The sequence below is a fragment of the Dipodomys ordii genome, unplaced genomic scaffold (assembly GCF_000151885.1).
Source record: "Dipodomys ordii isolate 6190 unplaced genomic scaffold, Dord_2.0 Scaffold116, whole genome shotgun sequence".
NCBI classification, from domain to species: Eukaryota; Metazoa; Chordata; class Mammalia; order Rodentia; family Heteromyidae; genus Dipodomys; species Dipodomys ordii.
In genome coordinates, this window is record NW_012267332.1 from 3,697,139 (window position 1) to 3,710,455 (window position 13,317).

Here is a 13,317-nt window from a genome sequence, read left to right on the forward strand (position 1 = left end):
GGGAGTGGTGGGACAAATGAGGTTGACCCTCAGTGGAGTCCTGAAAAGGTTTGAAGAAGAGGGTACTAAACAGGTTCCAGGCAGGACATGGTTTTCCCTCCTCCTCTGTCCCAGTTAGCTGGGATGGAGCCAAGAAACCATTGCATGCCAAATCGAAGCTCTGCTGGAGGGCAGATGAGGCAGCCAGAACCATTCAAATCATAGAGAAAGCTGGCTCACCCCGTAGGGCCCAGTCAAAGCAGAACACAGTTACTCTCCACTGTGAGTGGAAACTTAGGCCTAGACAGGCAGGGCCCTTCTCTGGGGAGTCAAATTCAGAAAGCAAGGTAGTTCTGCCTCTCCTCCACACAGGTCACTGTGGCCACTTCTGTGTCTCCAGGCCAGCATGCTCCTTCCTATATTAGCCCAGGCAGGGTGCAAGTAGCAGGTACCATAACTTGCAAAGGGTCTAGCTGAAAGTCCTACATTACTAAAGGAGCTCATGGTGTAGGCTCTTTATTACCCTCTCCCTTACAATAAGCTTCTGCTAGGCTAGAAGGAAAGCAAGTGTAAGAACAGGTAGTGCCTTTTCACATAACACTACCAAGTTCTGCCAGGGTTTATGTTTAGCCTACACCTAATGGGGCTAAGCATCCTTTTCCTGCTATTTTTTTTCTAAATCACCATTGGTTCACAGAGATCCCTCAGAAAGGGATGGGACATGCTAAATAGCCTTGGGCTCAACTGACTTTTGTGTAAGCATAAGTTCCTTTTTTTGGTGCCAGTGTTGGAGTTTGAACTCAGGACCTGAGTGCTGTCCCTGAGCCATAACTCCATTTCTGGCTCTTTTTTTTTAGTAGTTAATTGGGCATAAGACTTTCCTGGCTGGGCTGGCTTTGAACTGCAATCCTCAGATGTCAGCTTCTTGAGTAGCTAGGATTGCAGATGTAAGCCACCAGCATTTGGCAATATAAGTTGCTTTGGGAATCCTGGAATGCTAGGTGCTCACATATGCTCATTCAAGCAGCCCATTTCTAGGTGGGAGAGCAAGATCATGAGATGTAAGCTACGTGAGCTAGAGAGACATGACAAAACCCTCTGGTGTAATCCTCTCATTGATAGATAGAAAACTTGAGGCCCAGAGAGGGGAAGGGTACTCATTCATTGTTCACTAGCCATTATCCAGTGGCCAAAACTTGGCTTGGACTCAGCTCCAAGACCTACCAGGCTGCTCCCACCATTTTGGAGCTCTTAGGGATATTCTCTACAAATGTGTCCTGAAGATCCTACCTACATGATTCCCACTGCATGAGGAATTCTGGGAACGGAGTCTTTGAGGGCCCTACATAGCCTTGGCTCCAGGGGATTCTGCAATGAGTATCGTGTTTCTAGCTGATCCCAGAAAGAAGCCAATCCTCAGCCTTGGGGAAATTGCCAGCAACTCCTAGCCTTACCTGGTGAAGGAGCTGGTGTGGAGGCCGATGAAAGCAACAGCAGCCCCGGCAGTTGCTGTGATGCGACAGCCCAAACGGTCAGTGAATATACTCACAATAGGAGAACAGAAGAAGATCATACCCATCGCCAGGGCCCCTACCCAGGCTGCAGAGAACAGAAGCACAAAAGTATTGTTATTTACCATGATGCTTAGGGAAGTTGCTGGTAACTCAGTTCTTCTCTTGACTTTTCAGCAGAGGCATTGGTCAGCACTGTCAGCCTGTTGGTCCCTGATGGTTGGAGAGGGGTGTAAATAGAAGCTAGCTAAAAGGGTCGGGGGGGTAGGGGGTGGGGGGAGATTGAAGCCTCAGAGGCCTCAAAATCTCACTTTGGCTTTTTCTGTTCCAGGATGGCACACTACCATTTGAGTTACAGCTCTACTTTCAGCTTTTTGGTGGTTAATTAGCATCTTGGATTTGCCTGCCTGAGCTTAATCCTCAGATCTCAGTCTCCTGAGAAGCTAAAATGACAGGTATGAGCCACCAGCTCCCAACTCATTTTCCTTATCAGGAGAAAGATATTTGCCCCTTAGATTTTTTTCCAACCTGTTTTGCCTTCTCAGTCCCCAGAAAGAAAACCCAAGTTGTTTTTGTTGTTGTTGTTGTTGTTGTTTTTTGTCAGTCGTGGGGCTTGAACGCTGGGCCTGGGCGCTCTACCACTTGAGCTACAGTGATACATCCAGTTTTCTGGTGGTTTATTGGAGATAAGAGTCTCACAGACTTTCCCGCCTGGGTTGTCTTTGAACTGTGATCATCAGATCTCAGACTCCTGAGTAGCTAGGATTACAGGCAGGAGCCACCAGCACCTGGCCACCTCAAGTTTTTTTAAAAACTTTTTTCTGTTACTGAGTTTCATCTTGAACCACTTTACCAGGCTAAATAAGCTTAGTACCTTTAACTTTTTTCTTAGTTTTAATTTCTAAATCTAATTATTTTTCAAAGTTATCCTCTGAACATGTTCCAAGTCTTCATCATCGCCATAAAAATAAAACAAACATTCATTGAGTGTCATCTGAGCAAGGCACTGGGCCAGCTTCTGTCTGCCTTCAGTGGTAGAGCCCCAAGTAGGCTGGAGGAGTGCAAAATGAGTGCCCTAAGGACTTATTCTACCACCTATGTCTCGTATCTTAGTGCCAAATAGCTTGCTCAGATTCCCCCTGCAAATCTCCACTTTGCTAAGCCCTAACTGCCTGTCTCCAAAACTACTGTCCATGGACAACTGCATACTTAAACTTCCATTGGAACTTCACCTCTAACCTGCTGTGGGACTTTGAGGAATCATAGCACTTTTCTTATCAGTTTTCTCATCTATGAAATGGGGATTCAAATTTCTGTAGTGCCTTCCTGAAAGTCTGTTTCTTTTTTCTGCCAGTTTGTGAACTGAACTTAGGAAATTATACACACTAGGTAAGCACTCTACCAATGAGCTACATTCCCTGCCCAACCTTCACAGTTTTTTAAAAGATGATGATCAGATGTAATTATATAACTAGGAGAGCCTTGGAAATACTAGTAGTTACATATAAAAATCAGTGCAAGGCAGGAGCTGATATCACACTTGTTATTCTAAGAAAGTGGTGACCTAGAGGATTGCAGTTCAAAGCTAGCCTAGGCAGAAAAATCCATGGGACTCCATCTGCAATTAACCCACAAAATGCTAAACTGGAAGCATGGCTTAAGTGGTAGAGTGCCAACTGTCAGTAAGCAAGCTGAGCTAGAGCAAAAAGTCCTTGAGTTCAAGCCCTGGTACCAGTGTGTGCACACGTGCGTGCATACCCCTCCTACCTCCCTACCCCCCACCTACCCACTCCCCCCACACACAAATGCAAAATGGACCATAGACTTAAATGTGTAAAATATAAAGCTGTAAAATTCATAGAAGAAAAGTAGAAAAATCTTACTACTTTAGGCAGTATCTCATAGATATTCATATAAATTATGACCTATACAGAAAATTTTGATGCACCAGACTTAGCCAAATTTAAATTTTTGCTCTTTAAAAAAATATTGAAAATGAAGCCAGGAACCAGTGTTTTTCATACCTGTAATCCTAGCTAGTTAGGAGGCTGAGATTTGAGGATCATGGTTTGAAGCCTACCTAGGCAGGAAAGTCCATGAGACTCTTATCTCTAATTCATCACCAAAAAAACAAGGAGTGGAGCTGTGGCTCAAGTGGTAGAACACTAGCCTTCAGCAAAAAAGCACCAGGTGGGCTGGGAAGGTGGCTCAGTGGTAGAGTGCTTGCCTTGCATGCATGAGGCCCTGGGTTCGATTCCTCAGCACCACATAAGCAAAAAGAAAAAAGCCAGAAGTGGCACTGTGGCTCAAGTGGTAGAGTGCTAGCCTTGAGCTGAAGAGCTGAGGGACAGCGCCCAGGCCCAGAGTTCAGGCCCCACGACTGGACCCCCCCCCAAAAAAAAAGCACCAGGTAGCTGGGTACCGGTGGCTCACACCTGTAATCCTAGTTACATAAGAGGCTGAGATCTGAGGATTGCGGTTCAAAGGCAACCTGGGCAGGAAAGTCTGTGAGACTCTTATCTCCAATAAATCACCATAAAACTGGAACCGGCACTGTGGCTCAAGTGGTAGAGCACTAGCTTTGAGCTGAAGAGCTGAGGGACAGTGCCCAGACCCAGAGTTCAAGCCCCATGACCAACCAAAAAAAAAAAAAAAAAAGCCCAGGAACAGCATCCAAACCCTGAGGTTAAGCTGTAGGACAAGAACACAAAAATATACTGAAAATGAAAAGCCAGGCCATAGACTAGGAAAATTACTTGAAATGTAGATATCTGCCAAAAGATTGGTATCCAGCATTTAAGTGTAAATTGGTTCTTAAAACTCAATAAGAAGAATGCAAACGATCCAGCTTACAATACAAAAAAACTTGAACATACATACACTTGCTGTGAATATTAATTCAGCAATGAAACAATGCTCTACATTATTAATCACCTGGGAAATGCATATTAAAACCATCCTAAAAGATGGTCATGGTGGTAGACACTTGTAATCCCAACCCTTGGGGAGGCCTGAGACAGGAGGACCATGAGTTTGAGGCTAGCTGGGGCCACATAAGACCCTGTCTCAAAAAAACAAAACCAAACAAACACCACAGTGAGATCAACTTGTGCACTAAAACGTTTTTTTAATAAGTAACAATAGAGGGAGGATATAGAAGAACTAGAAGTCTCATATACTGCTGGTGGGAAGGAAAAATGGTATACTTACTTGAAAAAGAGTTAGGAAGATTCTTAGGAATCTGCCCTGTCCCATTGAAATCCCACCCCTAGGTATTTACTCAAGATAAAGAAAACCTGTATCCAAACAAAAACCTGTACCTAGAAGCTTTTTTTTTTCATAATGGTCCCAAACTGGCAATAACCCAAATACACTTCAATTGGTGAATTAACAAATGGGTATACATGAATACAGTGAACATACATAACACATAGGAATGTACTATTGATAAAGGCAACGACTTGGGCAATTCTCAAAAGAAAGACACATAACTCCATTTATAGGAAATTCTGGACAAGACAAAACTATGGGGACAGAAAAACATGAGTGAATGCCAAGGAAGGAGAGAGGGTGAAAAGACTGACTACAGAGGTACAAAAGGGGACCTTTCCTGATGATGGAAATGTTATATATGTTAACTACAATGGTGGTATTCATTTGGATGTGTGGTTCAGTGGTAGAGCATGCGCTTAACAGATGTGAAGATGTGGGTGTGATTCCAAGTGTCAAAAAAATCGTAGAATTGTGCACATAAATGTGGGAATATTACCATATGCACATTGTATCTCTAAATCTGATAATAGTTTGAAAAAGGGTCAGGGGCTAGGAAAATAATTTAGTGGTGAGTTATGTGCTTGGCATGTGAGGCCCTGTCTTCAATCTGCAGGGGAGGGGACAGGAAAGCAGGAAGTAGTACTGTTTTTTGTGCCCATACTAGGACTTAATCTCAGAGCCTCACACTCTTGCTTGGCTTGATTGCTCATGGTTGGTACTGTACCACTTGAGCCATACCTTCAAGCTCAGTATTTTTATGATTAATGGGAGTTGTAATCTCTTGGACTTTTCAGGCTGGCATCAAACCTCAGTATTCCAGATTTCAGTGTTCTAAGTAACTAGGATTACAGGCATGAGCCACCAGTGTCCAGTTGGAAAGTGCCATTTTGAGATCTCACTTAGGGTATAGATAATTTTGGTCCTTCTAAATATCTCAAGTACAATGAAAACGGATAAGCTTGTAGCCAGGTTGTTCACACCTATAATCATAGCTATTCAGGAGGCTGAGATCTGAGGATTTTGGTTTAAAGTCAGCCTGGGCAGAAGTCTAAGACTCTTAACAACAATTAACCACCAAAAAGCCACAAGTGGAGCTGTGGCTCAAGTGGTAGAGCACTAGCTTTGAGTGAAAAAGCTATGGGTGAGCGCACAGGCTCTTAATGCAAGCCCTAGTACTGGCACACAAGAAAATTCTTCCTAAATAATTCTTTTTTTTTGTCAGTTGTAGGGCTTGAACTCTGGGCCTGGGCACTGTTCCTCAGCTCTTCAGCTCAAGGTGAGCCCTCTACCACTGGAGCCACACCACCACTTCTGGTTTTCTGGTGGTTAATTGGAGATGAGTCTCATGGACTTCCCTGCCTGGGTTGGCTTTGAACCACAATCCTCAAATCTCAGCCTCCTGAATAGCTAGGATTACAGACATGAGCTGCTGGAGCCTGGCTTCACTCCCAAATTTTTAGTGGCTAATTGGATATAAAAGTCTCATGGATTTTCCTGCTCAGACTGGCTTCAAACTGTGATCCTCAGACTCCTGAGTAGCTAGGATTATAGGTTTGGGCTACCAGCATCCAGATAGTTGCATATCTTTTTTTTAAAATTTAATTGAAGTCAATATTTTCCTGTTTCTTGGCATGACAAATGGTTTTCTATTGTATCCTGAACATTTGGGGATATTATAAGACTGTATATTATTAGCTGGCTTCCTCTGACAATGTGGCAACAAGGCACCATCTCATTACTGCAAATGGGAGTGCAAGTCCATATTCCCTGCTCACCTCCACTGACACCCTGGGAAGGAAGGGCTCCTTGTTATTCCTTATAGGGGGACATGTTTTAAGAGCTCTACTATGCTTCTTCAGATACCTTATGCGTTGTGAAGCCTAGTAGAATTCTTACCAATTTCCAGAGAGAAAATGGATCTGTGGCTCAAGTGATTGAGTGCAAACCTTGAGTAAGAGAAGCTCAGGGACTAGGGGAAAAAAACTTCCAGAGAGGGGCTGGGACGGTGGCTCAGTGGTAGAGTGCTTGCCTTGAATGCATGAGACCTTGGGTTCGATTCCTCCACACCACATAAACAGAAAAAGCCAAAAGTGGTGCTGTGGCTCAAGTGGTAGAGCGCTAGCCTTGACCTGAAGAGTTGAGGGACAGTGCCCAGACCCAGAGTTCAAGCCCCACAACTGACAAAAAAGACAAAAACCCTACAACCTTCCAGAGAAATCAGACATTTCAAGTGGAAGAAATATTAAAAGAAAGAAATACTGCCTCGTACATAATCAAGTAAAGCACAGTCTATTGAATGAAGGACTTAACGGATTGCTAATGGGTTAGGTTATCAGGAAAAAATGTAGTAAGAAGGAAATAATCTGGGGAAAAGAAGAATCAGTAGCCATAATAACAATTTTTATGACCATTATAACCATATTGATGATAAAATGAACATTATTGGCTTCCATTTACTGCACTCAGTTTCTTTTCTTTGAAAAATGCAAGTAGTAATAGAACTATTATAGTCAAAGCTAAGGAGTTTTTATTGTTCTCCCATAATTACTCCTGACAAAGAGATTTTGATGAAGCAGCTCAGATTGTGGGCGAGTTAAGATGGGTAAAAGATTTCCACAGAACACATATCATCTTTCTAAACAGACTTGGAAAAATCAGAGGCAGAGCTCCACAAACTTTTTACCAGGCCAAGAGCAGTATTTACAATTCACCCTGTATTGCTAGGTCAGTACTTGTTTCCTGAAATAAGCAAATGTGTTGTGCAACAGAGTTCTGGACTATACACAAACCTACCATTGACTCCTTTCATCCAGTTGTTCCCAGAGTTCTTTTACCGTCAACCACTACAACCAGGTGAATGAGAGTTGCCCTCCAAGACTCGCACTTGTAGTGAGCACAATGTCTGTATTCAGCAAGCAGCCCCTTTCTTTCCTCTTCTCAATGCCATTACCAACAGAGCTTCTGTTGGGCCTGAGCAGCCCAAGGTCAGAACCCTAGTCTTTTCAGCTCCACACTGGACATATTGGCCTTCAACTTTCCTCATCCTCAAGTTTTTTTTTCATTCAAGTACCCAATTAATGTCCTGGATCCTTACCCAGGCACTCAGACAAATGTCTTTGAAGTACAGGGAGACAACTCAGAAAAGACCTCAAATGTGAGACCAGACTCCTCATTCCTTTGTTGCCAAAAATCAAGCACTCCAAGCTCTCCCTCTGAGTTAAAAGGAGAGAGGAGGGAACTCCAAGAGCCAAACTCTTCAAATAAATTACAGGCTTTCACAAATTCCTTCTATTGTGGAAAACTAACAAGAGCTCAAATGAAAGAATAATGGAGCAAAGCCAAAGAAAGGCCAACACTGAGTAAGAAGAAGATGGGAATAAGAGGTAAAGGGGTGACATGGGGGTGAGCTGGCTCTCTTCAAGGGCACCACAGAATGATAGCACAGCAAATAAGATCAAGGCACCTCAATTCAAAGGCTTAGCTAGCCAATCACTATACCCAATGATGAGTGGAAAGAATACACAATGAATCCAAGTCTAGGTTGCTGGAACGTACTGTGCTATCCCTGTTCCTCTTCAGAGTCCTCAGAATCTGGTGAAGAATCTAGATCTAGCTGGTGTTTGTGAGGGCAGTTGCAATGGTAGAAGCAAGGCAGGGGAAAGTGTGGTAGGTGGCAGGCAGCTTAGGACTGTGATGACTGAATACTGGCATGTCTAGTTAAGTGGCTAGTGCTCATAAGTGCTGAAAGGAGTAGTGGAACGCATTTAAAGGGAGGCAAGGAAGGCACTTCTGGGTCAGCTGGAAAGTTCAGAGGAGAAAAAGGCAACTTCTGAATTTTCTTGGGAGAGCTCTGATACGCAGTCTATGGTTGATCAGGAAAGTGATGTCCCAGTGAGCTTCCTTTCTTATTTCCCTACCCTTGCACAGGCCCAGATTTAAGTGCCAGGTAGGTGTCTGTCCAGTGAATACATAAAACACAGGGAAGGTGAAAATATATGAAATGAAGGAATACATGAAAAATTCAGGGAAGGTTATTCCAAATTGCCCTACTTTCCCACACTTCCCTCCCTCCCTCCCTCCCTCCTTTCTTTCCTTCCTTCCTTTCTTCCTTTCTTCCTTCCTTCCTTCCCTTCATCCTTCCTTCCCTCCTTCCTTCCTTTGGTCTTGTACATGCTAGACAAGTATGCTACTATTGAGCTATACCACCAGCCCTTTTTCCATTTTTTTCAGTCCTGGGGCTGGAACTCAGGACCGGGTCACTGTCCCTGAGGTTCTTTCACTAAGGCTAGTGCTCTACCCCTTGAGCCACAGCACAACTTCTGTTTTTTTGTTTGTTTGTTTTTTCTGAATGGTTAATTGGAGATAAGAGTCACAGACTTTCCTGCCAGGCTGGCTTTGATTGGCAATCCTCAGATCTCAGCCTCCTGAGTAGCTAGGATTGCAGGCATGAGCCACTGACATCTAGCTTTTACTTTTTCTTTTTCCCCCCATTGTCTAACAAACACGTTGAAAAGCTCTTTCTTTCCATTCTCAGCAACTTATTCATCATCCATCCACTGTGTCTAGAACTCTACTCCGGATGTATAATCAGCCTTTATTTTAAAAGCCCCAAAATACTTTCATATGTGTCATGGCATTTGATCCTCCCAGTATTTTTTTTCTTAGAACGTATTGTTTGTTTTTGTCTGATGTGGTACAACAATACTGGAAAACATTCTTTTCCAAGCAGTCAAGATTTGAACAAATCAATTTTTACCCCTTTACACTTTGTCTCAACACATGCAAATGTGGATGGGCTACTTACTTCTTAAGCCAACAATCACTGCAAATATAACTTGTTACTTCCTTATTTGGTCATTTGGCCTTCTCCTTGCTGTCATTGTTTATTTACTTTCATAATTAAAGAAAATCTAGGGGGGGTGGGGGAGAGAAAGTGGGAGAAAAATGAGGGAGGGGGCAACAAGTTCAAAAGTTCACTAAGAAATATACTCGCTACCTTAAGTATGTAACTGTAACCCCTCTGTACATCACCTTGACAATAAAATTAATTTTTTTAATGAATGAAATTCTAAGTATTATGTTTCTTCTTTTGCAGATAGCCCTACTGAGGCCCAGAGAGATTCTCACTTAGTCATTCCTGGTCCCAGTCCCACAAGGTTCTACTTAATGAACTATGGCTCACTGATTTGGCACCCCCTGTTTTCCTAGTGTCAGTTATCTACTTTAGTAGCACAGAGAACAAGTAGTATTTAGTCAAAGCCCACCCATGCTGGGAGAAACAGTTCCTCCAGTTTTCCTTTGAGGAGGCTGCCCTAGCACATACAGACTTGAATTGTCAGATTTTGACTTGACAGAGATTATTGGAAAGAAGACAGAAATAGACAGATTAAAAAGTAAGGAAACAACCAGGTGCCAGTGTCTCATGCCTGTAATCCTAGCTTCTCTGGAGGCTGAGATCTGAGGATCGCAGTTTAAAGCCAGACAGGAAAGTCTGTGAGACTCTTATCTCCAATTAACCATCAAAAAATGAGAAGTGCAGCACTAACCTTGATTGAAAAAGCTCAAGGACAGCACCAAGTCCCTCAGTTCAAGCCCCTGGACCAGCACAAAAATGTTTTTAAAGTAAGGAAACAGGTGGGAATTGGTGGCTCACATTTGTAACCCTAACTACTCAGGATGCTGAGACCTGAAATATGGTGATTCAAGGCTAGCTTCTGCAGAAATAAATTTCCATGAGACTCTATCTTCAAAATAACCAGCAAAAAGTCAGGCTAGAGGCATGGCTCAAGTGGTAGAGCACCAGTCATGGGCATACAAGCCAAGTGAGAGTACAAGGCCCTGAGTTCAAACTCCAATACTGCTCCCTCTGAAAAAAAGAAAAAAAAGAAGGGAATGGAAGTATCTTGTTTAAAAATCCTAAAACAGAAAGGATGTTAAAGATGAACAGCACTTTAGGAATCAGAGAAGGGTCATCAAGATGGCTTCACAGGCAAATTCAAATTTAATGAAGGAAGGACACCAATTATAGACAAACTCTTTCTCAAAATAGGTAGAACACTTTCCATGTTGTTTTATGGGGCCAGTGTTACCCTAATGACAAAACCAGATAAAGATGTCAAAATAAAGAAAGGTAAAAGCAAAGGTACAAGCAAATATAGATTTAAAAAGAAACCTTTGGTCTGGGAAGGTGGCTCAGTGGTAGAATGCTTGCCTTGAATGCATGAGGCCCTGGGTTCGATTCCTCACCACATAAGCAGAAAAATCCAGAAGTGGCACTGTGGCAAGTGGTAGAGCGCTAGTCTTGAGCTGAAGAGCTGAGGGACAGTGCCCAAAGCCCAGAGTCCAGGCCCCACCACTGATAAAAGAAACCCTTAACATTTTAGCAAATTGAATCCAACAATTTATAGAAAGGCTAAAACATCATGACCAAGTAGGATTTATCCCAGAAATCTAAGTTTAGTTCAACATCCCAAAATCAACCAATGCATTATGAAGTTGTAACACTAAAAATAAATAAAAATAAAAATCTGTAATCATGTCAATGAAGCAAAAACACTTCATAAAATCCAATATCTAGTCAAGATGTTGAATAAAACTCATAGAAGCTGAGTGTGGTAGTACATACTTGTAATCCCAGCACTGGGGAAATTGAGGCAAAAAGACCACAAATTCAAGGCCAGCCTGGGGTATATAGTGAGACACTAAATAATAATAATAATAATAATAACATGAATAAATTTGAGTAAAAGATATGTATAAGACCCTTACACTGAAAATATAACATGTTACTAACAGATTTTAAAGAAAAATTAAACAAATGGAAGGAGTTTTTAAAATGTACAGGTACTAGGGCTTGAACTCAGGGCTTCTTGCTCTCCCTTGGCTTTTTCACTCACAGCTGGTGCTGTACCACTTCAGCCATGCCTCCGCTTTCTGCTTTCTGCTGGTTAACTGGAGATTAGAGTCAAGTGATTGGCTGCCGCCAAACCAAAAGTCTCAAGATCTCAGCCTCCTGAGCCACTGGCACCCAGGGAGGGATTTATGTTATTCAGGTTATGAAGATTCAATATTATTAAAATGTCACTTCTCTCCAGATTGTCCTGTGGACAGAGGCAACGTGAGCATGATTCAAATTCCAATAGTTGATTTTTTAAAAGACTTTTCCAAGCTGATCCTCAAGTTTATATGCAAATGAAAAGGACATAGAATTGAGAAATGATTTTTTGAGACAGAGTCTCTAAATAACTTAGGTGGGGGGGGGAGATGGGAAGGAATGGGAAGGGGAAACAAAGGAGGAGGCAACAATGCTTGATAAGAAATGTACTCATTATCTTGCCCATGTAAAAGTAACCTCTCTGTACGGTATTTTCATAATAAAAAAAAAAAAACTTAGGTTGGCCTTGAACTTGCAATCTTCGGACCTCTGACTCCAAAGTGCTGGAATCACAGGTATGCACTACCACACTTGGCTAAAAAAGTTTTGGAAATAGAGTTGAAAGACTTACACCTGACTTTAAAATATAATGTTGCAATAACCAAGACAGCATTATTTATGGACATAAATATAGACATATAGATCATTGAAATGGAATTGAAATTCCAGAAATGGTCCCATGCATTTTTCACTCAGCTTTCTTGCTGGTGCTCTATCACTTAAGTCACACTTCAAACTTGGCTTTTTGCTCATTAACTGGGACTTTAACGTTGCTAGTTAATAGTGAACTTTTTTTTGCCTGTGCTGACTTTAAACCATAATCCTCTGAGTCCTGAGTAGCTAGGATTACAAGCATGGGCCACCAGAGCAGACACTAGTTATTTTTGACAAAAATACCAACAATTCAATAGGAAAACAATGATCATTTTCAGTAATTTATGCAAGGGTCATCTGAACAGTGCACATTGAAAAAATTAAGTTGAATTTCTACCTTATGCAATATTCTAAATTGAAAATGGCTTGTAGATTAAGTGTAACCGCTAAAATGATAAAACACAGGAAAAAATCATGATGATTATGTGTTCTGCAGATTACTTAAAGTACATACAAACAGCATAAAGTATAAAGATACTTGAAATTGATTTTATAAAATTTTACATGTCTTGAAAGACATTTTTGTGGCAAATTTTGGGGCTTGAACTCAAAGCCTGGGTGCTGACCCTGAGCTTTTTTGCTCAAGGCCAGTGGTCTACCACTTGAGCCACAGCTCCACTTTCTGGGGGGGTTTTTGGTGGTTAATTGGAAACAGACTTTCTTGAAAGAGCTGGCTTCAAACCATGATCCTCAGATCTCAGTCTCCTAAGTAGCTAGGATTATAGTTGTGAGCCACCAATGCCTAGCTATGAAAGATGTGTTTAGGAGAATTAAAACACAAGCCATACTCCTCCACGATATAACCCCTGTTTTCACTATATTTGATGTTGGTATAATTTGTGGAGGGGAAGGGTAAAAAACAAATTGTTGCCGGGCGCTGGTGGCTCACGCCTGTAATCCTAGCTACTCAGGAGGCTGAGATCTGAGGATCGCGGTTCAAACCAGCCAGGGCAGGAAAGACCGTGA

General features: G+C 42.1%; 1 protein-coding gene across 1 annotated transcript in view; it reads right to left on the reverse strand.

Annotated features, from left to right (window-relative positions):
• The window catches only part of Slc16a2 (solute carrier family 16, member 2 (thyroid hormone transporter)), a 129,356-nt gene that overhangs the window by 20,893 nt on the left and 95,146 nt on the right, over positions 1-13,317 (reverse strand). Inside the window, exon 2 of the mRNA XM_013028884.1 lies at positions 1,434-1,578. Coding sequence (XP_012884338.1) covers positions 1,434-1,578 — 145 coding nt within the window. The remainder of the gene's footprint in view (positions 1-1,433; positions 1,579-13,317) is intronic.